The sequence below is a fragment of the Arvicola amphibius genome, chromosome 8 (genome assembly GCF_903992535.2).
Source record: "Arvicola amphibius chromosome 8, mArvAmp1.2, whole genome shotgun sequence".
Taxonomy (NCBI): Eukaryota; Metazoa; Chordata; class Mammalia; order Rodentia; family Cricetidae; genus Arvicola; species Arvicola amphibius.
The window spans coordinates 70,618,585-70,640,145 of NC_052054.1; the positions used below are offsets into that span (position 1 = coordinate 70,618,585).

Below are 21,561 nucleotides of genomic sequence, written 5' to 3' on the forward strand. Positions count from 1 at the left end.
CACCAGCAGTTCCCAGTCTGTAGGTGGGAACATACACACAGAAGCAAAAACCCCTTCCTCATAGAGCTTCGTTTTAGGAGGAGACTTGGTAGCAGTTGAATGAGCACACAGGTGATGGCCATGATAATAGACTGAAGCCAGAAAAGCATGTGTGGATATAGCTGCTCAACCTGAAATTAAGGAAAAGGACCCCAGCAGCAAGCAGAATGGGATCTTGGCTGCAGCCCATGTAAGGACAGGAACCCCAACCTCAACTTGCAAGAGAATAGAAAGAGCCCTGCCTCACCTCCTGTGTCCCAGGGCCCCATCCCAGAACTACAGAGGTCTCACCAAGGGACCACATCTCAGCTAAAGATTAAAGTCAGGGAGGGAATTAATTTTGGAGCTGTTGAGATGCCCTGTTTGAGGGCAGTGGTGCAGGGCAGCCCAAGAACCAAAATTGGCCTCTTTCTTCTTAGCAATCTACAAATTGATTTCCTGCTTGAACATGCTTTCTTAATGCATGTAAGCTGAAAATGAGGAAATGCACTTAGTTTGCTGGGTGTTCCCAGTGACCTGAGCATGGCTATGCAGTGTGCATTCCACTGCTCTGCCCTGAGTAGCCCAACTCCATGCATGAGTGGAAATGCAAGTCTGACCATATGGGTGAGGATATATAGTCATCTATTGCTGGTCCAAAACTATGACACCTTGTAGCAAATGGAAGTGGAACCAAAATTAATTGTAGCCATCCAAACTCACCAGCTCTGTGGTCAGAATACAGTGGTGAACATACGGACATTCAAACAAGTGTTCAATGAGAAATGGTCAGGGGGAGCTGTCTTTTGCCTTTTTCTGTCTCCAACACCCAACTCACATAACACTTTCCTCAAATGTTCTCTGCTAGCTAACCAGTAAAGTGCAGTGCAGATACAGATCCCTGCACCACACCACTGTTGGGACTGGAATCATTGTGGGCCAGGCCCTGGAGGCTGATCTTCTAGATGAGACTTTGAGAATAACTGTAGATTTACAGAAACCTAACATAGTACCAAAAATTTGAACATACCCAGTTTCCCCCATCAACATCTTACAATACTTTTTCACTAATTTTTAAAAATTTATTTTTTGTGTGTATGTGTCTGTCTCTCTCTGTGAGTAGGCCAGTGTTTGATATCGGAAATATTTCTCAAATGTTCATTTTTTTTCTTTCTTTTCTTTTTTTTTTTTTTTTTTTTTGAGACAAGGTCTTTCACTGACCCTGGAACCCAGGAATATGCCTGTCTCCCACCCACCCACTGCTGTTATAGATACACGCTAACATACCCAGCTTTTTACGCCGGTAGAGGTATCCAAACCCAGGTGCTCCTGCATGTCAGTTGAGCCACTGAGTCATCACCCCAGCTCCTCCTGTGCCCCTTTGACATGCCCATGTCATTCTATGTGTGGTACTGAAAGATCCCCCAACCTCATGTGATTGTGTATGTCTGTGTTGTGTGTGTAGGTTAGAAAACAACTTGGCAGGAGTCAGGTCTCACCTTCCACCATGTTGGTCCCAGGAATCGAACAGTGGTCGTTAAACTTGTTAGATAGTGCTTTTACCAGCTGAGCCATCTCATCAGTCCTCCAGCTAGAAACGGAGACTTTCTGGACTCCCAAACCAATTCTGGAGAAGATCACCAGAGGGCGTAAGAAGTTTTCTTTTTTCTTTTTTTTTAAACTACCAAGCCTTTCCCACGTGACTGAAATGAGGTAAAGCAGGAGGCGGAGCTAAACTGATCTGTCAAACCCGGAGCGTGAACCTTGAGGCATCACGTGAGCGTTGCGTCACTAGTCAGCTGATTAGTTCGTTCCAATTCCGCAGAGGCGTGGCAGAACGAGTCAACAGTGTCTGCTGATTGGTTGGAGGGAGTCAAAGGTCGCGCTGGAGGGGTGTACTTAGCAGTACGGAATCATGATTGGCTTGTGTGGTGTCACGTGGCAGTACGCGGCGGGGCTCTTAGGAAGCTAGTGGCGTCAGTCCGCGGGTGTGTGCTTGTGTTGCGGGTCAAGGGGTGGAGGGCTGTGGCAGGAGGGGGCGTGGCTAGAGGGGCGCCCTCCGCAGCGCGAGCCCGCTAGTTGGCCCTCATGGGTCACGTGGCGCAACAGGGCCGGGCGACGTCAACGCAGCGGGCGGAGCTCTTCCGAGTGCGCGGTGTCTGGGGCCTGTGAGTAGTCGCCCGGCTGTGTAGGGCCTGAGCCGAGCAGCTTCGTGGCATCATGGACAACTCCGGGAAGCAGGCTGAGGCAATGGCGCTGCTGGCTGAGGCGGAGCGCAAGGTGAAGAACTCGCAGTCCTTCTTCTCCGGCCTCTTCGGGTAAGCGGCGGACGGAGCTGGGCCGGAGGAGGGGGAAGACTGGGCTCGCATGCCCTCTGCTCTGTGGAAGCCTCTCTGCGGCCTTGCAGACCCTGGCCGGGGTCCTGTGGCCGACGACACCCGCTGAAGGTGGCCGCGCCTCTCGCAGGCTGGTGTCCATGGGTCTGTGCGTTGCCCAGGCTGCCGGGATGAGGTTACTAGCCCCGGGGGACCCGGGCTGGGGCGACCCTGGGCATGATGAGCTGGAGTATGAGGTATGAGTGGGGCTCTAGGTAAGAGTGACTGATGGCAAAGAAGCCTGGCCTAAGACACGGAGACCCTCACCCTTCCCACCCCTGAGCGGGGCATGAACGGACACTGACTCTGTTTTGGCCGCGGAAATGCCTGGTAATGGGAGCATGAGGCACCCAAGAGAACCAGAGGAGGGTAGAGGCCTACTGGGTGGTTCTCAAGTTTGGGGTCTGAACACATCCAGGAGATGGCAGGCACCTCATACAAAGTTTATGAAAGTTGGCCCTTTTCAGCCATTTTAACTTAGGAACAAGAGCCCAAGCTTGACATGTAATTCAGAGGCTTCTTATCTCAGTGGAAATATATTTTCCTGAAAGGGCTTATTAGTTGAAAACTAACTGCAGGAGGTTTTTTGTTTTTGTTGTTGTTGTTGTTAGTGTGGACTATGTATAATGCGCTCAGAACTGAGTCTGATGTGGGCTCAGAGCTCTTAAAAGCTCACTAGCCAGGAGGAAGCAGAGTATACAAGGCTGATGGGAAGACTGGAGAGCCTGAGAGGATCTGGAGAAAGGCTATGAAGGGGAGAGGGCCCCAAGTCTTGGGATATAGGATGGGTAAGGGGAGAGGACAGTACAAGGAGCAAGCACAGTTCCTGAAGAAACATCAGAGAGGCATTGGGAAAGGGGCCAGACAGGTGTGGTGAGGAAGAGCTGTGCTATGGGGTGGGACACAGAATCAGAAGCCTCCAAAGTAAGGACTGGAGAAGGAAGAGCTTGCCAGAGAGCTGGGGAAAGGCTGGAAGAAAGGCCTGGGTTCTGAGAGAGACAGACTGTCAGGAGCTGAATGGAGAACAGAAAGAAATGAAGGGGAGGGAGAAGATGACGCCACCCTTGTTATTTGAGGTCAGGTAATGTTTGGCAAAGGAACTTGCCTGCAGTTTGTACCTGCTGCAGTCATCCAGATTCTGATGGGCTGTGTCAGTTAGACAAGAAATGTTTCCCCTGAGAGAGGGGTGTGTGTGTGTGTGTGTGTGTGTATGTTTTCTTCAGTCTTCACAAGGAAATAAGTTCAGGCGTGGTGGAGTGGTGCCTCAGGCTCAGTTTTCAGCAGTAGGTTTCCTGATGACTCGGTCTGGTCTCTTTGGTGCAGAGAGATAAGTGTATAGCTGAGCTACACCCAGAGGAGCAGCTGTGAGTCTTACCTGTTTACCCCTTCCTACCACTGACAGAGAAGAACTATAAAGGCCAGCTTGTATCATTCACACAGATCCAGAGTTGAAAGGAAACTTTGAGGGAGGCTCTTGGTAAGGAATGAGGCTGGGAGCTGAAGCCTAGGAGGGCAGTCTAGGCAGCAGGGATGGTGGGAACAAAGGTCTGGTGTGGGAGGAGTTTGTCCTGCCCATGAAGGGACAGGGACAAAGATGGCTTCCTAGAGGAAGCTTGCATCCACTGGCTGAGTAGGAGATCTAGGAGCTCTCTCTTTTGGTGAGCAGCAGAAGGAACAAGCTTGAGAAAAGGCCCAGAGCCTGCCTGCTGAAAAGTTAGTACAGGCCAAGTTCCAAGTCAGGCTGAGACCTTAAAAGGGAAGAAGTGGGAGGGGAGGCTGGTGATAGATGAGGTCTGTGAGCAGGATTTTACGGGGGGCCTGTCCCAGTGGGTTCCTCTTTACCCTTTAAAAGGAAAGAGCTGCAGTGATGGGTTGGGGGACAGTGGTATGGGAAGCTGTTATAGTGTTGGTGGGTAAGGTCTGCCAGTTGCTCACTCTGCTGCTCAGGCCTGCCTGGGTCAAGCAGTTAACCGTGTTTAGTGCCCACAAAATCACTGTGGAGGTGGATAAAGGATGAAGAGGGCAGCCTAAACTTGATTTGTCTAGCAGCACGGGAAGTAGAGGAGGTCATACCTGGTCCATGAAGTTCTCCAGCCCACTCCATTAGCCTGGTGCTATGCCTCTAAAGCTCAGACACTCCCAGACACTCATACCTGCTTATGGACACTGCAGGAAGGGAGGGCATTGACAGACTAGTTTGGCGGGCTACCTCCCTTAGCCTGCTGCCTGTCCCCACAGCAGTTTTCTACAAACATTTGAAAGAACAGGTGGGTTTCTTCTGGTCCTCTAGGAAGAGTAGAGGAGGCATTGTAGAGAAGTGAAGACCCACTGTAACTGGGTGGGGAGGGGGCTTGGATATACCCCGAGATCTCCTGGAGAGAAACCACTTCACCACTAGACATGCATTGCTCTGGCCCCTCCTCTTGGAGCTGGGGCTGCCAGGGGACATTTGACAAGTGGCCTTCACTCAGCCACTCCCTAAGGCTTCTTCTGCTCTTGGGAACTATCAGTGATGACAGCTTCTCTAGTTAAGAGGTCTCGGCTCAGGCTTCATGGGTCATGTAGGCTGTCCTCAACTGGAGTGTGGTATCTTGTTGCTCACCCATTCACCCTTCTGGATTTCTGGGGTGATAGACACTAGGAGGTTTTGAAACACCAGTCAGTTTACCATCAAAGCCTTTTTTAACACCTTCCTTGGGTGATAGGCATTCCTGCCTGAGAGTCTGGGCACTCTTTATCTCTTTCCTGCTCCACTGCTGTGCACCATGGGTACTGAACAGGTACTGAAGGGCAGTTCTGTTCTTAGGGCTTTTCCTGATCCCTACCTTCTCCCTGCAGCCTTCCCTTCAAAAACAAACCCGGGTGGGAAGCAGAGGCTGGCAGATCTCTGTAAGTTTGAGGCCAGTCTGGTCTATATAGCGAGACTCTTTCCTGTGGGATGCCACTGTTGTTGGAGGGTTTCTTCTTCTTCTAGGAAACAAGGTCAGAGTGATCCCCTCTTCCCACTGTTTTTCTATGGAATAGGCAGGTTGATTTGGAGTATGATGAGTGCTGTTGACTTTGAATGTGTGTATGAAATACTCACCGGTGTGATTCTTAGTATCACTGCTGCAAATTGAGCTGGAAAACTGGAGGAGGTGGCAGAGTGTTCTATATACAAGCAGCCAGTTCCTCAACTTGACTTGTTGACAAGCTGCCTGAGGGCACCAGGAGTCTCAATGCCAGCTTTGGAAGTAAGCTGGACTCCTTGGGGAGGGAGGACCTCCAACTGGGCCCACAGGCATTCTGCAGAGCCTAGGACAGGCTCTGCTTTGTATCTGCTCCCGTGCCATCTGCAGAAGCCCCGGTATCCTTCCAAGAAAGAACCACACACAGTGCTCACCAGCTGCCAGGATACACAGCTGAAACTTGGCCTCTCTTGCCCGGTCTGTAGGGCAGGTGAGGTTTCTGGGGGAACCCCAGAGCTCCTGACTTGACAGTAGGGCCCCTGCTGACTGGTTGCACAGATTTTTTGGTTTCTCCTGTGCAGAAGTTGCTGAGAGGCCAGGGATTTATTAAGTAACGCAAATGTTGGCATTCTGGGACGTGATGAAGTGAGATCCTGTCAGGGGCACAGAAAGGAGACCTTCCAGGCTGTGTGAGTGACATCTGTGACCATTCCCTGGGCTGGCAGTTTTGTGGGACAGCAGACTCGATGTTAAGTACAATGTTGTCCTAGTGTGTCCTCCTTTAACCACCCTCCACCCCCACCCCATCCCGCAGACACCAGCACCTGCTCAGATCCCTCCCATGAGAGGGTGTAGCATTTACATAAACCTACACACAGCCGCGCTCCTGTACCCTTTGAGTCATCTGCAGGTTACTTCTTTGCAGTGTCAGTGTGGTAGAATTGCCTGATTTATGATGGGGGGAAGCTAGGACATATTTGTGATCCTGATGGGTTTTTGGAATATTTGTGATACTGATGGGTTTACTCCATGGGTACAGACTCAGAGACATCGGCCACTGCCTTGTCAGCACTAGGAGATTGGTGCAGGAAGAGGAGACCTGGGACTCTGGAAACAGAGGAGGAGTGCACAGCTCACCGGAAGGGGGAGGCCTCAGAGCCCATGCTGAGCTGTTGAAGTGGGGAAACATTCCTGAGTCTGAGCTCTGTGGAGTCTGATGACAGTGACACCCTCACCAGCAAGGTGCAGAGAGCCCTAGCCCTATCCCTGTGACAGGGAAGGCAAGGGTGCATCACCACAAGTCACTCTAAAGTGCCCATTGGGAGGGAGATTGTTTCCTCTGTTTTGTGACCATCTGAGTACCTGCTGGACACTGTGCCCAGGCAAGGTACTGAGTGTATGTTTTCTCTCAGATTTCTCCCGGATTATGGGGTCAGGTTCAGTTTCCACTGTGCAGCTGGGGAGAGGCAGGCTCTAGGGTACTAATCCAAGGTCACAAACACAGCAAAGTGCCTGAAATATTTCCTGCCCATCACTGTCTTACACTTGTGAGAGGGTTCCAAGAGGACTTGAGGACATAGTGGTGAGCTGGTGATCTTTTCCCTTTGGGTCCTTCTGCATGTAGTGACCCCATGAGGACTGGCCAAATGATACATCCCCTACCTAGAGGATGCTTAGCAGCTCCATCAGGGAGCAGGGTCCTCCTTCAGCCTAGCAGTGCATACTGTTCTCTGATAGACCAAGGTCAGCATGCACCTGGCCCCCTGCCTCATTTTGCAGAGGACTCTGGGGTGCTAAGCAAGGGACAAGCAATGTCAGCTTAGGCATGCTCCTACAGGTCTCCCAACATCATCACCAATTGAGAGCCATGCTGGAAGCCATGGGTGATTGTGATAGGCCCTATGTCCATCAGCTTAGTTAAAACCGAGAACCCTGGTTGGGTAATCTGGTCAGTGAGCCTTAAGTCCTAGGAGAGAACTGGGGACCAGTGGCTGTGGCTGCCAGAGGGGCAGGAGAGAGTCTCAGACATGAGCTGGGGGACTGCAGGAGCAGTAAAATGGCATGCTTCTGGGAGCCAGAAAATATCCAGAGGATGGAGACAGGAGGTAGGCAGGCTAGCCTGTCCTGCAGAAGCCTTTGGTCACTGCCAACAGCGCCTGCACTTTCCTGGCACCATTCAACACTCCATATGGCAGCTGCGCCTGTGAGGCCTGAGGCTGCTTCCTCCGCGCCTCTTGGGGGAGCAAAGCTGAGCAGTAATTATAGACAGCCTGCACCAGGCCAGCCCCAACCAGTTCCCTCTATTCCCAGTGAGGCACGGAGCTGTGGGCTGAAGAGTGCAGCCGAGGCAGCTCGGAGGAGGTCAGTGGGGGAGGCCTGTCAGCTGTCACATGCAGCCCTACCCAGGCCCTTCAGAAGGCAGTGAGCTGTGGTGCATCATGCAGGAGGCATCCTTTCAGGGTCAGGGTCAGAGGTGACTGAAGCAGCTTCCCCCAGCTGGGATGGGAAGCCTCAGTGAGCCAGCAGAGGAGCAGCATGGATGTTGGCTCTGAGGGCATCTTCCATCTGGTCACTCTCTCTTATGTCAGAGCAAGGCCTCCACTTTTCCATGAATGTCCTATCTGCTCCATCCTTGTTGTACCATGCCCTGCCCTATCCAGCTGACCCACTTCCCTTCCTCAGTTCCTCAAGCATGTTTCTGACTCAGCCTTTGCACGTGTTATAAATCTCACCTCCAGTGTTCTTCCCTCCTTTGGTATAGCTTCTTGGCCACTGAGGGCTGACCTGGCCTCACACCATCAGGTACAGCCCTCATGCCAAGCGTCTGTGAGCAAGCATGCTGATAATGTGGAGAGCAGGCTCTAAACAGCTGTCATCAATTCCTCAGATACTTGTTTCACAGCTAAGGAAATTGTACATGGCTTCTTCAGGATTTGCTGGGTAAACTGCACAAGTGGATTTGCTCCTTGGGGACTTTGCTCCCATCTGTAAAAGGAGCTGGGACTCTGGAGATCTTCTGTTGACACCTCACAGAGGAAGGGCAAGGACCAGGGTATCAAGACAGGAGGCAGCCTGGGGCCAGAGCAGGCATTAATCCCTCTGGCTTTCACTGCAGTAGACAGGTCAGCCCAGCTTAGCGTGGGATCAGAGAGCTGCAGCCAGCAGCTGGCAGACTTTGTGCTGAGTCTGCCTGTTGTGCTGAGCTGAATCAAACCTAGCCAGCAGTGACTGCTCTCATTGCCACTCTGCCTCAGGCTTCTTGATAACACCAGACTCGTCTGCTCTGCCAGGAGCGTCTGGGGCTACTTAGGGCATAGTTACACCCATCAAGAAGGGGTGAACTGAGGGATCACTGGAATAGAAAGATTGTTTATAATGTCTGTGAGCATGGCTTGATCAGACAATATTCCAAAGAATGGGGAGATGCAGTTGAGAGCACTTGTTGCTCTTGCAGAGGACCCTAGTTCGATTTCTGGCACCTCCTGGCACCCACATGGTAATTCACAACTGCTATAACTACAGTTCCAGTGTACCTGATACCCTCTGCTGATCTCCTTGGGCATCAGGCACCCAAGTGGTGCACATACATACAGGCAAAACACTTATACACATAAAATAAATGTAAAAATAGACATTGCAGGGACATAGCTCAGTTGGTAGTGAGTTTGCCTAACATACTCAAAGTCCCAAATTCAGTCTCAAGCATAAAGGCTAGCCTCAGCATGTAGCAAGGGTCAAGGCCAGCCTGGGTATTGAGGTGCATGAGACCCTGTCAGAGACAGAATATTCCTGGGGCTGGGGTTGTCAGTGGCAGAAAAGACTCCATCATATCCAGAGAGCATTCCAGAGACAATTCTCATGGGGGTGCTTTCCATCCATGTCCAAGGGGCCCTCCTGATTTAATCTATGCCAACAGCAACATGGACATTTCTGACCTCACTATGATAGGGAGTGCCTAAAGGAAAAACGGATCCCAGTAATGTGGGGGAGGGGCATGGTGCCAGGCAGCAGAGGGTGACTGTCTGGCGAAGCACTTCACTTGATGCTGTTTGGATTTAGGAGTCTTCCTTTAGGCCATTTGCTGGCTTGGCACAGTGGTCAGACTTGACTGGTCACCAAATCACCTGGTCTCCAAACTATAGTAATTAAAAGGTCCAATCCATGCCCATCCACCTACTGAACAAGTGTGCAGGCATGTGGTTGTCGGTGCTGCCTCACAGTGATCAGGTCTGTGGTCTTGCTCGGGTTACACATGAACAGAATGACCTCCAGGGCCCTGTAACTGGTAGATAAGGCCAAACTCCCAAGCATTATCCATGCTGGGTCCATGGTGGTGTAGGACAGGTGGTGAGGACGGGGTTTGTGCCTTTTCATGGGGAGATGTCCCTTTTTGTTTTTTAAACACTGCTAGTGTGGGAAGGATTTGAAATCCATTTGAGGACAATGGGGTGTTGAATTTTGTTGACTGCTTGTGTGGGGGATGAGAGTTTTGAACAGTTGCTGGGTCACAGACCCAGGAAGACAGAATTTGGAAGGGACTTAGGAGTTTGAGCTAATAAGAAAGCCCCCTGTCCCCTGGCCAAGGAGGAGGTTCATATGAACCTCTTAGAGGTTGAGTAGCCAGGGTAAAGCTCAAAGAGGTGCCCTTTATTTTAAAATAACTACAAGCTACTGGGGCACGAGATGTAGCTCAGTGGTAGAGTACTTGCTTGTTAAGCCAAAGCCCACTGTGATGGTGCAAGCCTAGGAGATGAGACAGTGGCATTAGGAGTCCAAGGTCACCTTTCTCAGTGTGCTGTAAATTTGAGACCAGCCTGGACTGTATAAGACCCTGGCTCAGCAAACAGACTTAAATGTCCCCTCCACTCGTATGTCTCTCAGGCTCCTACCCTGGTGGGTTTCCATTTTCAGAATGCTGTGCCAAATGCCTTTGCAACTCTTTTGGTTGTATCTTCGGATTCATTACTGGACTGCAGGCCAAATATAAATTCTGATATTAAAACATAGGGCTAGAGGTAGAGCTGAGTTGGTGAAGCACTTGCCTAGCATGCACAAGGCCCTGAGTTCCATCCCTAGCACCACATAGTGCACACCTGTAATCCCAGCATGCAGAAGGTGGCAGGCAGCGGGAAGATTTAGAGTTTGAGGCCAGCCTGAGCTATACAAGAGCCATGTAAAAATAAAATAATGAAATACATAAATTTTCTGAAAGAGATAAAATGTGCAGATGGTACAAAACAAACTAACGGAGCAAACATGTACAGTGAATGTTGCCCCCTCCAGCCCTGATGCAGCAGGCTCTACCTCAGGAAACAATGCTATTGCTAGGTTTGGGTATATTATTCCAGACACAGTGTTTATATAAATGTGTGTTTCTTTTCTTCTCTCTTAATTTTTTATGTAAACAGGAGCATTTTATATTTATGTTTTGTGATAGTATTTCTCCGTATGGCTGACATGTGCCTTGTCTGCCCTGTTCTGAAGTGTGACAACACACTCTGTAGTGAGGTCTTCCTGGAATCATGGCCATAAGCAAAGCACAGGTTCAGGATCAGGGTGTTGGGGATCCCCCAGAATGCTTTGCAGCCTCCTGTGAATTCACTGGGTCCATGTGGTCACCTATCATATAGGAAGGAAGTAGAAGAGGGAAGTTAGGCTGTGGAGGAGGGGAGGTCAGGAACCACCACCACTACCATGGGCACCCACATACTCCCTCTAGGAACAGTAATACCAGCCTTCCACCTGCAGACTGCCTGTTATGCAGGGGTCAAGGCACAGTTTAGCTGTTGGCAGGGCAGAGTATGGGTTTGCCTTCTGACTGGATGACTCTTTACTTCTTAAAGATGACAAGAGACTGGATGATCTCTTTACTTCTTACCTTCCCTTCTCCCCAGAGGTTCATCCAAAATAGAGGAAGCATGCGAGATCTATGCCAGAGCGGCGAACATGTTCAAGATGGCCAAGAACTGGAGCGGTGCGTGCACTCAGCCCACAGGCCCGGCCCTGAGTATGGCCTTGAAGTCCCCTCTCCAGCATCAGGAGTACACAACATGAGACCAGTGGGATGCTTTGCCCCCTAAGTTGGGGGTAAATGTGGGGGGGGGGTTCTTTCTGAAGAAAGGCAGGGAGGGCATCCACTAGGCCTCTAGATAAGATCTGTTGGGGCAGCCCATCACTTGATTTCATAGTATGGCTTCCTCTGTCTGCAAGGTTGGTCCAAGGAGCTGAAGCAAGCTCAGTTTGGGAGCTCAGGGAGGAGCTTTCTGGACATGGTGGGGATGACAGTGGGTACAGAGGTTCAAGACAGACTCATTTATTACCACATCCTGAGTGCAGTTACCAAAGTTCAGTTCTCCAGGGACTGTTATTTAATCACAGGTTGCTCTACTGCCCCTCCCCATGTTCAACAGAAGTCTTAGGCCATCTGTCCCCTGCTCAAACTGTTTGGAGTTCTTAAAAACAATTCAGGAGCCTAGCATGGTATCCCAGCACTCCAGAGGTGGGGCAGGAGGGTCAGGGGTTCGAGGCCCTCAGGGAGTTTGAGATCATTCTGCAATAAAAGCGAGCCTGTCTCAAAACCAAAACTTACTGTGACAACGATGAATAGTGCTACTGTTACTAAGGATAGGACAGTGTTTGGGCAAAGTGTTACCCCAGCGTTTGTGAGGCTGTGGTTTCAGTCCTGGGGCCCACAAGGTGATCGTAATGATCAGATAATGGTAAAGCAAAGCCTTTGCAGGCTTTGTGTGTCCTGTTGTCCTCAGGAGAGAGAGGACAAGCCAAGCCTTCCACAGCTTGGAGGCTCCACTCAACTGGGACTGGAGGAGCATTCCAGGTAGCACTTTAGCTGAGGTGGTGTTGGAGTACTGCCCACTGCAAGGAAGACCCTGCTGCCTCCCCTTAGCCAGGCTAGGGGAGATAGGTGAACAACGGTGTGGAGCCTATGGGTGTTGACCAAGCACAGGATGACCTGGGCCTCAGGCATGAGCACTGTTCACATAGACTCTAGCTCTTGATGCCCATATCCTGTTTCCATTTCTAGGCAAGGACTCATAGCAGGGGTACACCTGAGAGCTTTGGGGAGGAAAGAAATGGGCTAGGGAAGGGAGCAAGTGGGAAGTGTCACATGAGTTAATCTCACCTGTACCTTCCAGAGCACCCCTCCCACCCTGCCCCATCTCCACCTTCTGTTCAGTTTCTGGGCTTCCTGTTCAAAGGGAGAGCTCTAAGCCCAAGAGCATAGGAGTCATGTCTCATGTATTTCAGCCCTCAGCTCTCCCTGCCTTTCCTTCCTCTCTGTGGAAGTGGTGGTTCTGGAGGTTCTGGCAGAGACTGGGTGAAGGACATGGGATTGACACTGGATTTACCCTTCCTGTTTCTGTGCACCTGGGCTCAGCTCCCCCTGAGGCAGCTTCCTGATGTCGTCATTCTACCAAGTGCACCACTAGGAAGCTGTGCAAGGGGTTCAGGCTGCCGGTGGGCTGGAATCTGGCTATATTCTTGTGAGCCTGATGTACCTCTAGAGGCAGTGACTGCAACTGCATTAAAGCTGGGACAATCTGTTCTATTCTAGCTGCTGGGAATGCTTTCTGCCAGGCTGCCCAGCTGCACCTACAGCTCCAGAGCAAACATGATGCAGCCACCTGCTTCGTGGACGCAGGCAATGCTTTCAAAAAAGCTGACCCTCAAGGTAAGAACCACTGTGAGCCATAAATGGCAGAGCAGCTGAGCACTGTCCCCTTATCCTTAGGTGTCTACACAGATCTGAGTTTTTCCATTGGCTGACACTGATAGACCAGGAGCAAAGCAAGCCCTAACTTCAGAATTGGCTGGTCCTTGGCTGGCACTGGCATCCTGTCCTATATCCCTACCTCCCCCACCCTGGTGTGCAGCTCTCACCCCCTCCTGGGCTTCAAGCATTTGGGAGTGGGAGTTCCATTTCAGACCCACTGCTTGCCAGGGAGCCAGGCAAAGCTGTTCAGTTGTCAGAATTAGCATGCAGGAGGGAGCAGGGCAGTCTAAGATGAACCAGGTACAGCAGAAATCAGCCTGATCTGCCTTCCCCGCTCCCCAGAGAGGAAACTTTGGATGAGTTGCTAGAGCCCAGCTCTTTAAAGCAAAGCCTATGGGGACAGGAGCCTGGTTCAGCCAAAGCAAAGCCCATGAACCTCAGACTTGGATTTCCTGGGCTGGGAAGTTTGCTTTTGTTATTTTTGTTCACTTATTTTTGTGGTGCTAGGGATGGAGCCTGAACCTCTTGTGTGCTGAGAATGAGTTGTACATGTCCCCGGTTCTTTTTTAAACCTTAGAGCTACATAGATTCTAACTTTAAATTTCAGCTAGCAAAGATATGTTTTTTTTAATTGACCATCTAAGCCAGTCATGGCAGTACATGCCTGTCATCCCAGCATTTGGGAGATAGAGACAGGAAGCTCAGACATTCAAAGCCATCCTCAGCTGTTGGCTACATACTGAGTTGGAGGCCAACCTGGACTACATGCGACTGAACCTCATAGATAAATTTTTTAAATATCTAGAATTTTTCTCTCAGGAGAATGGAAAAGAAGTGAATATTCTTTCCCAGAGGAGATGCTCGGTATTTGAATAAAGGCACACCTCTGGGGAGAAGGAAAACATCCCTGCCCCACCCAGAATCAGTGGATAGCTGATTGTTGTGACAGGACCATTCCCAGTTAGAGAGATGACTGTTGACTCTTTCCCTGGACTGACTGGTCACTCCTGCTTTTTTAGCTGTGATGTTGTGGGGCTCAGGCCCGACAAACAGAGAGGGATGGATGGCCTCTTGGCTAGGGAGGACTTAGTTACACCCAGTGACTCAGGGCAGTCCTTTCCTCCACAGAGCCCTCCCCACAGTTTCCTTTCTGCTCCCCTGGGAAACATATTGACCTGAAGATGCTGCCTGGCATCTGTGCCCTTCAGCTGCTGCTCCATCTAGAGTGGCTGGGGGCATTCATTCTTAGGTGGTAGTGGCTGCCAACCTGCAGGATGCCATAGCATCATGAGCTCTTTGAACAGAACTGTACTTCCCAGCTTGTGGTCATGTCCAGGCATAGGTTCCAGCTTCAGCAAGTGCAAGCTAATATGAAAGTGTATTAAGGGTGTGCAGGCGGGGAAGGCACACTTGCCTTACGTGGTAGGAAAAGCACAGTTGTGAGAGGAGAACTTGTGGTGTTAGGGCTAGGGACTCGTGCTGGGCAGGGAAGGTTAGCAGCTGTGTGGCATCCAGCCCTACTGCCTTGGTGACCTTTCCAGTCACCGTTCCACAGATGAGGGGAGTGCATTTGCATAAGTGACAGCAATTCTGTCTGGGGCCAGTCAGGGCTCACAGAGAAGAGTGACCAAGCACGGGAGGTCATGCCCAGGTAGCCTGAGCAGATCACTCCCTCACCCCAGGGAACCCAGGGCCTTGTGCTGCACCACTAAGCTGCAGCCTAGCCCACCACTCTACTGTTCTTGTTTTCTCCTCCATGACAGCACAGACTACTGTGAGGTGAGCCTCGCAGCTCCAGGCATCCTGAAGGGGGCAGCCTTGTGCTCCAGATTCTCCCTGCATAACTGGGTGCCCTGGGAAATAGCTGAATGGCCAGTGGAGGCTTAAACACCCAGTTTTTTCAGGAGGGACCTTCCTTAGCTGTCTGATCACCTGCCCTGTAGTCTGGTGCATCAGCTCTTTAGGAATCTCACCTAAGACTTTCCATTAGCAGCACCTGCCTGCCTGAGGCCTGGGAGTTTCACCCTTTTATAGCAGGAGCTTGCTGTAAATGTACATGGGCAGAGAAGTAGTCTAGCCCCACATGTCCTCTCTACCCCCACACCCACTGTTGTTTCCTGGAAGCCTACTGTGTACAAGACACCTGATGTCTTTCCACCCATCCCACCTCCTCATTGGAGCCTGCAGTCTGTCCCTACTGTATTGTGGACAGTGCTTGCTTAGATCTGCCTATGATCGGGGCCTTCAGGGTAATGCAGAGGTGATCTGGGCTCTGTAACTCCTCACCTGCTCTAGACAGACTGAGCACCCAGTAGGGCAGGAACAGACCAAAGGCCCTACTACTTACTTTCAAGGATTCACTAAGGCCTGTGGAATCAGATAAGCCTGTGGTGAGAGCAGCTCAGGGTGTCAGCTGGCAGCCTATCACTTTCCAAGCTGTTCTAGAGCAAGGAGCCAGCATGAGAGGACTAGGCTCTGTGAATCCATGTTCCTCCCCTGCTGCTGTGGGAGGGGGCTGTCTCACCAGTAGAGTCTATGCCAGTGGACCTTAACTACTGAAGTGCCCTCAGGAAGCAATCTTAGCATTCTTATCCCAAGAGAGTGCAGTCCACTGTCAGCCCAGTGGGGTTCACCTCGACCCTCGACTCTGTGACCACCCCAACTCTCTGCCTGAGGTACATTAAAGTACTTAAAAGATACTGAGAGCTTATTTCCATCTGCTGGAAAATGCCTCCCACTCACGCCTCTCTCCTTCAGATAACTTGTCCAAAAAAAAAAAAAAAAAAAAAAAAAAAAAAAAAAGGCCTTTCCCCAATTTAAAATCATGGAAGAGATGGTACAACATAGTGCCATCCTGGTGTTGGGTACAGCTTGCTATTTGAGCAGCCAGCAGGACTGGCACCTTTTGGGGGCACTGAGGGTGCAGAGCCCCCACAGAGAGGTCCCAGTGTTTGTGGCATTCAGCCTTCTCTGCCGGAGAGGCCAGTCAGGCCAGTAACAAGGGTGGGACCTACTCAAGGTAGAGCCTCCAGGACAGGTGGTGGGCATGGTAGCCTCTGCCCAGCTCAGCCCTGGCTATCAGTTTGCCTTGAACAGTTTGCCTGTGCTAGTCTGAGTCAAACTCCAGGAATCTGGCGATGCCATTGTACCCTGATCCTAACAGAAAGAAAAAAGTGTGGCTGCCTAAGGGAGAGGGCCTTCCTGGAAAGATGTGCCCATCATGTCTCTGTATGCAGACACCCAGTCTGACCAGGTTGCCTGGGGCCTAGAGCTCCCTTCCTCTCCTTTCCAGTTGCTCTGAGAGAGCCCAAGAGCCTTGAAGTCAAGGCAGCTGTGTGCCTGTCATCTCTCTTGGGGAGAACATTCTACCTCCTGTTTCCAGGACCTGCTGTAATGACCTTTCCGTCTTCTCTTTCCTCCCTAGAGGCCATTAACTGTCTAATGAGAGCAATTGAGATCTATACAGACATGGTAAGGGTTGCTCGCTGGTCTTGTCTTACTCAGTGTCCCATCCTGTTTGTGCTGTGCTGTAGAAGGCAGGGGATTTGTCGCTGAGCTGGGCTACAGAATGGGCCTCATATGCTGCCTCTGCCTCCTTGACTATCCCTTGTCCGTGCAGGTGCTCCCCCTTGCCTAGCCCTTCCCTGGGGTCCCTAGGAACCTGAGGAATGCTCACCCTCTCCTTATTGTAGGGATGGTCCTGAAAGACAGCTGCTAGGTAGTAGCCACACTGGCCATTGCTCCTGTCAGTTCGTTACTGTCCACCCTTCACATGTCACCTCCATCTGTGCTCAGACCCTTTTCTGAGGTGGGAACCCAAGGATGCTGGACGGGATGGGTGAGAGCCTGGGCATGGAAAATATCTCTGGTCATAGGCATTCCTTTCCTGTGTCCCCCAGGGCAGATTCACAATTGCAGCCAAGCACCACATCTCCATTGCTGAGATCTATGAGACAGAACTGGTGGATGTGGAGAAGGTAAGCTGGTATCAGGCTGGATGTACTGGGTCCTCTGGTGTTTCCGTTCCCACCCACCATGATGCTTAGAGTAGGAGGAGGGGTCCCTGCTGGGTGCTTGCAGAAGGCAGGTGCTGTTCCACGCTCTCCTCCACTCCAGTTGTCCCATTCTCCTGTCTCCCCAGGCTATCGCCCACTATGAGCAGTCTGCAGACTACTACAAAGGCGAAGAGTCCAACAGGTAGCCCCTCTCTAGTCTGCCCCTCCTTGTGGGGCCTGCCACTGTCCCTTCATGCTCCTCCTCCCCACAGCTCAGCCAACAAGTGTCTACTGAAGGTGGCTGGCTATGCTGCACAGCTGGAGCAGTACCAGAAAGCTATCGACATCTATGAGCAGGTGGGCTTCGCCTGGCTATCAGCTTCTGCTACCACCCCCTCTGCCCGCCCCACTCAGTCTCTACTCTCCCAGGCCACCCTCACCAAATGCTCTTCACCAGCAGCCTGTGCATGTCACCACCTTGTCCTAGATGGGTCCTGCCACTGCTCACAGAAGCTGCCTCCAGAGCTGGGTGTCCTCTCCAGAAAACTTGGGGCAGAGGGAGAAGAACTAGCAGAGCAGGGAAATAGCAGGTGTCAAGTGACCCTGGGACACTGCTTGTGGGCAAGGCTGGGGTGTGGCCTGAAGAAAGGCAGGCAGCTGGCCCTGGGAGAAGGGTTTGCACAGCTTCTCATACTCCCACAACTGCCACCCCTCTGCCCACCAAGTGCCAGTTTCCTGTATGGCTAGCAATGGTGCCTCCTTCCCCACTAACTTGGGCTGCCTGCAAGGCCCACAGACACCTGGCTTCTCCTATTCCACCCACACCCTCATTGTGCCCTGGTCATTCTGGCAGCACTAGGTAACCCTGCTGAGCTATTCCTGATCGCTGTCATCCTGAGGTTCCCGGACTTCCCCCTAGGATACAGGTTTAGCTCCTAGCAGACTTTAGAGCTGCAGTGACCTTCACCCTTGAGTTGCCTGCCTGAGCTCATGGTGATATGTGGCTATAGGTAGGGACCAGTGCCATGGACAGTCCCCTCCTCAAGTACAGCGCCAAAGACTACTTCTTCAAGGCTGCCCTCTGCCACTTCTGCATCGATATGCTCAACGCCAAGGTGAGCCCACACCAGCCAAGCCACCCCTGAAGGCTGCCATTGTTTGTTACCAGGCCAGATCACATCTTGGTATTAGGGGGCAGTTTCTCCACTTGGCCCTTGTGCCTTGGTTAGAATGGAAGATAATTTGGCATTGGTGTTATTCACCCTGGTGTCCCTGGCTAGAACTGGATGCTTTTGTGAGTTCCCAGCTGCTGGCTGGCTCCTTGCTGGCCTCTCCCCTCCATGGGTTACTGTTAAATACTGACTGTCCCATCCAGTTGTATTGCAGAAGCTGCTGAGGCCAAGGCACAGTTCCTGCTAGACCCTGTGAGCCCTGGTGGCGTGTCTTTAACTTTGGTTCTATGCCTACTCTTGCTTCCTGGCAAGAGAGGTCAGGGATAGGGAGGTGGAAGGATCTGGAAACTGGATGTTGGATTTCAATCCTCTGGTGCTTCCTGATCCAACCACTGGGGCTACATGGTATCTGGCTGCCCCACAGTCCTCCCCACTTATCTGAGGACAGCTGGCATTTTTGTATTTGGGAAGGTGGAACAGTTTGCTGTTTTTACATCCCTAGCCCTCACTGATGAAGAATTATGGTTGGGTTTTGTCAGGACAGGTCCATACCTGCCCTCCCACCCCCACCCCCCCACTCTCCTAGCATTCCCAGTGTGTGTTTTCCCACTGTCAGTTAACCCACCCAAGGTCCTCAGAAGGATTCTGTGTGTGAAGGCCCAGCTGTAGGCCTGGCATGTAGGGTGGGCTCTTTTGTCTCCTTTCCCACCCCCTGCCTGTGAAGCCTGCTCCCTGCCTGCAGCCTCTCTTGTGAGCTGGATTGAGTTGAGTTAGGGATGGTGTTATCAGTCATGAGTCAGGTGACCCTGGCAGGGCCTAGAGCACCAAATCAGAACTGCCAATGAATGTTTCCAGTACCCTTAGCTTTTCTCACCCTCTCCATTGCTCAGCTTGCTGTTCAGAAGTATGAGGAGCTGTTCCCAGCCTTCACTGATTCCCGGGAATGCAAGCTGATGAAGGTGAGTGCTGATCTGGCTCGCCCTGACATGGGGATGAAATGTGCCTGGATGCCTGGGTCTCAGCTGGGTAACCACCAAGATTGTTCAGAGACATTTTCAAAGGGCTGTGTTTGGTTTGTTTTTCTCCTGCCATTCTACTCTGTTTTCTACATGAGACAAGTTAATACAGTGACAGTAGATGGAGCCTGGGGTGTTCCCCGTTATCCCCCACCCTACCCCTACCCCACCCCGCGCACAGCATCTGCTGGGTCTAGCTGACCCTGACCCTGTTTGCAGAAGCTGCTGGAAGCCCATGAGGAACAGAATGTGGACAGTTACACAGAATCGGTGAGTGGCTGGTGCAGGGGTTCTGGCTGGTGGATCTTCGATGTGTTCTCATAAATCCTGCCCTCCTTGAACTCTAGACCCTAGGTCCTGGCTGTTGTTTCCCTCCCTGTGGCCACCCTGGAACGCTCTGTGTTTGCCCCACTTTATAGATAGTGGCACAAAGGCTAAGGAGAGGCCTTTGGGATTACAGTCCATCTCCGCCCCCCAAATCAAGGTTTACATAATTTCTCAGAGCCCCTGGGGGCAGCGAGGCTATCTAAACCCTTTCTCTGCTCCTAAGCACCCAGCTGCCTTAGAGGATTGGTTCTCACTCCCACTCTGCTCTGAACATTCTGGAAAGCCATTTGTTTCCAACTATGTCCTATCCTGGCTCTCTAGCCAGTACTTGTCACTGACATCTCTTACTGGGTGCCCCCAGTCATTTCGATCCCTGAGGGAAGAGGTCAGACTGGCCATTTCCCACCTGGTATAAGGATGGAAGAGGCAGTGTTTTCATGGCTTCAGACCTCAGTTCCACCCACAAAGCCAAGATGCTGGGAGGGACTTTTAAGCTACAAAATCTTTACTGCCAGCTCATGTTCCACGCTTTGCAGACCAAGAAGACAGTATCCTCTTGGAAACCTTGGAACTGGGGCCAGAGAGGGTACCAGGGAGGAGTAGAAAGTGTCATGGATCACCCTCTCTATGTTACAGGTGAAGGAATATGACTCCATCTCAAGGCTGGACCAGTGGCTCACCACCATGCTGCTGCGCATCAAGAAGACCATCCAGGGTGACGAGGAGGACCTGCGCTAGGCCTCCAGCCACTGCTTTCCACCCATCTGTCAGTAGAGAGGTGGGGCCCAACATCTCCCACAGGAGTTTGAAGGCCGAGTGGGTGCAACGCGGGCCACATCCTCCAGGGCACCAGGCAGGCTCTGCTGGCTGGATGATCACCCTGTGCCCATCCCTCACCCTGCCATTTATTTAAGCCCCCAAAGGTGTCCTCCTGCCCTGGAAACCACCTGGACAGAATCTCCAATACAGACCTCTCTGTGTGTGGCAGGAACCTGGGGTCAAGCATCCGGTCCCATCTTCTTACCAGCTGTGTGCTAAGGCTTTTTCTATCTTTCCTACCCTGTCCCCCAACAGAGATAAGAACACAGGTAGCCCTGAGACATGCTTTTCCTGGCTGGTGGTGACTTCTACCCCTGGAGCCTTCCCCTGCTCCCTACAGTAGCAGCCTCTCAGGTTAGATCCAGCCCTGGAACTCAACAGGGTTGCCTGGGCCCTGCTCTACGCCTGCTTTTTTCCCTGCATCCAGGTCTATCTATCGACCTGAAGCTGCAGCTGGCCCAAAAAGGACAATAAAATCTGCCACTTTTGCATGAGTCTCTTCTGGTGTCCCTTTTGCCTGTGGTGTCATCCCCCTCGGGCCCTGGCTGTCCTGTGGGGAGTTAGTGGTTTCTCCAGGTGAACTTCAAACTCTGTTAAAGAGCAAAGTGGCATACAGTCTGTAAGCTGTGGGCGGGCCCTGATTGCTCTCCCCACCCTGCTCCTTCCACACTGCCAGGAGAGATGGCAGGAGCTTCATACCCACTCTACCCCTACATTGGGTCTGCCATGGCTGGGTCCTTCCCTTTGGGATTGCCCTGGCCAAAGCAGGACCAGTAGGAAATGTTGGCCTTCCAGACATCCTGCTCTGCTCTTCTGTCCCTCCAGTGCCCCCACAGCTTCAGTCAGTTGATAACTTTGAGCGGTCCTCAGCTCTAGAGAAACCTGAGGCTGGAGACTGACCATTCATTGTCCACCATGAGCATTGCTAAGGAGACCTGTGAGAATCTGCTGTCCATTCCCAAGTCCAAGTCTCAGCCCTGCTCTGCTTCCAAACCACCAACCATCTACAAGCCAGGGCCACATCCTGGTGCAATGTGCTTAGACCGAAGTCACCACCCTTCTGGTGTTTTAGAAGCTTCATAAGTGGCTCAGATACACAGTAGGGTTGGAAATAAGTGAACATGGATTATAAATTACCACTTGAGTCAGAAACAGCCTG

General features: G+C 51.6%; 1 protein-coding gene across 1 annotated transcript; it reads left to right on the plus strand.

Annotated features, from left to right (window-relative positions):
• The first annotated feature begins 2,110 nt into the window (after window positions 1-2,110).
• Napa (NSF attachment protein alpha) lies at window positions 2,111-20,896 on the plus strand. Its single transcript, XM_038339799.2, has 11 exons — window positions 2,111-2,336; window positions 11,236-11,315; window positions 12,915-13,031; window positions 16,498-16,544; window positions 16,973-17,050; window positions 17,215-17,270; window positions 17,341-17,425; window positions 18,079-18,183; window positions 19,131-19,199; window positions 19,476-19,526; window positions 20,220-20,896. The coding sequence occupies exons 1-11, from the start codon at window positions 2,239-2,241 to the stop codon at window positions 20,319-20,321; spliced, it is 888 nt and encodes a 295-aa protein (XP_038195727.1). The 5' UTR covers window positions 2,111-2,238; the 3' UTR covers window positions 20,322-20,896.
• The last annotated feature ends 665 nt before the right edge of the window (window positions 20,897-21,561 follow it).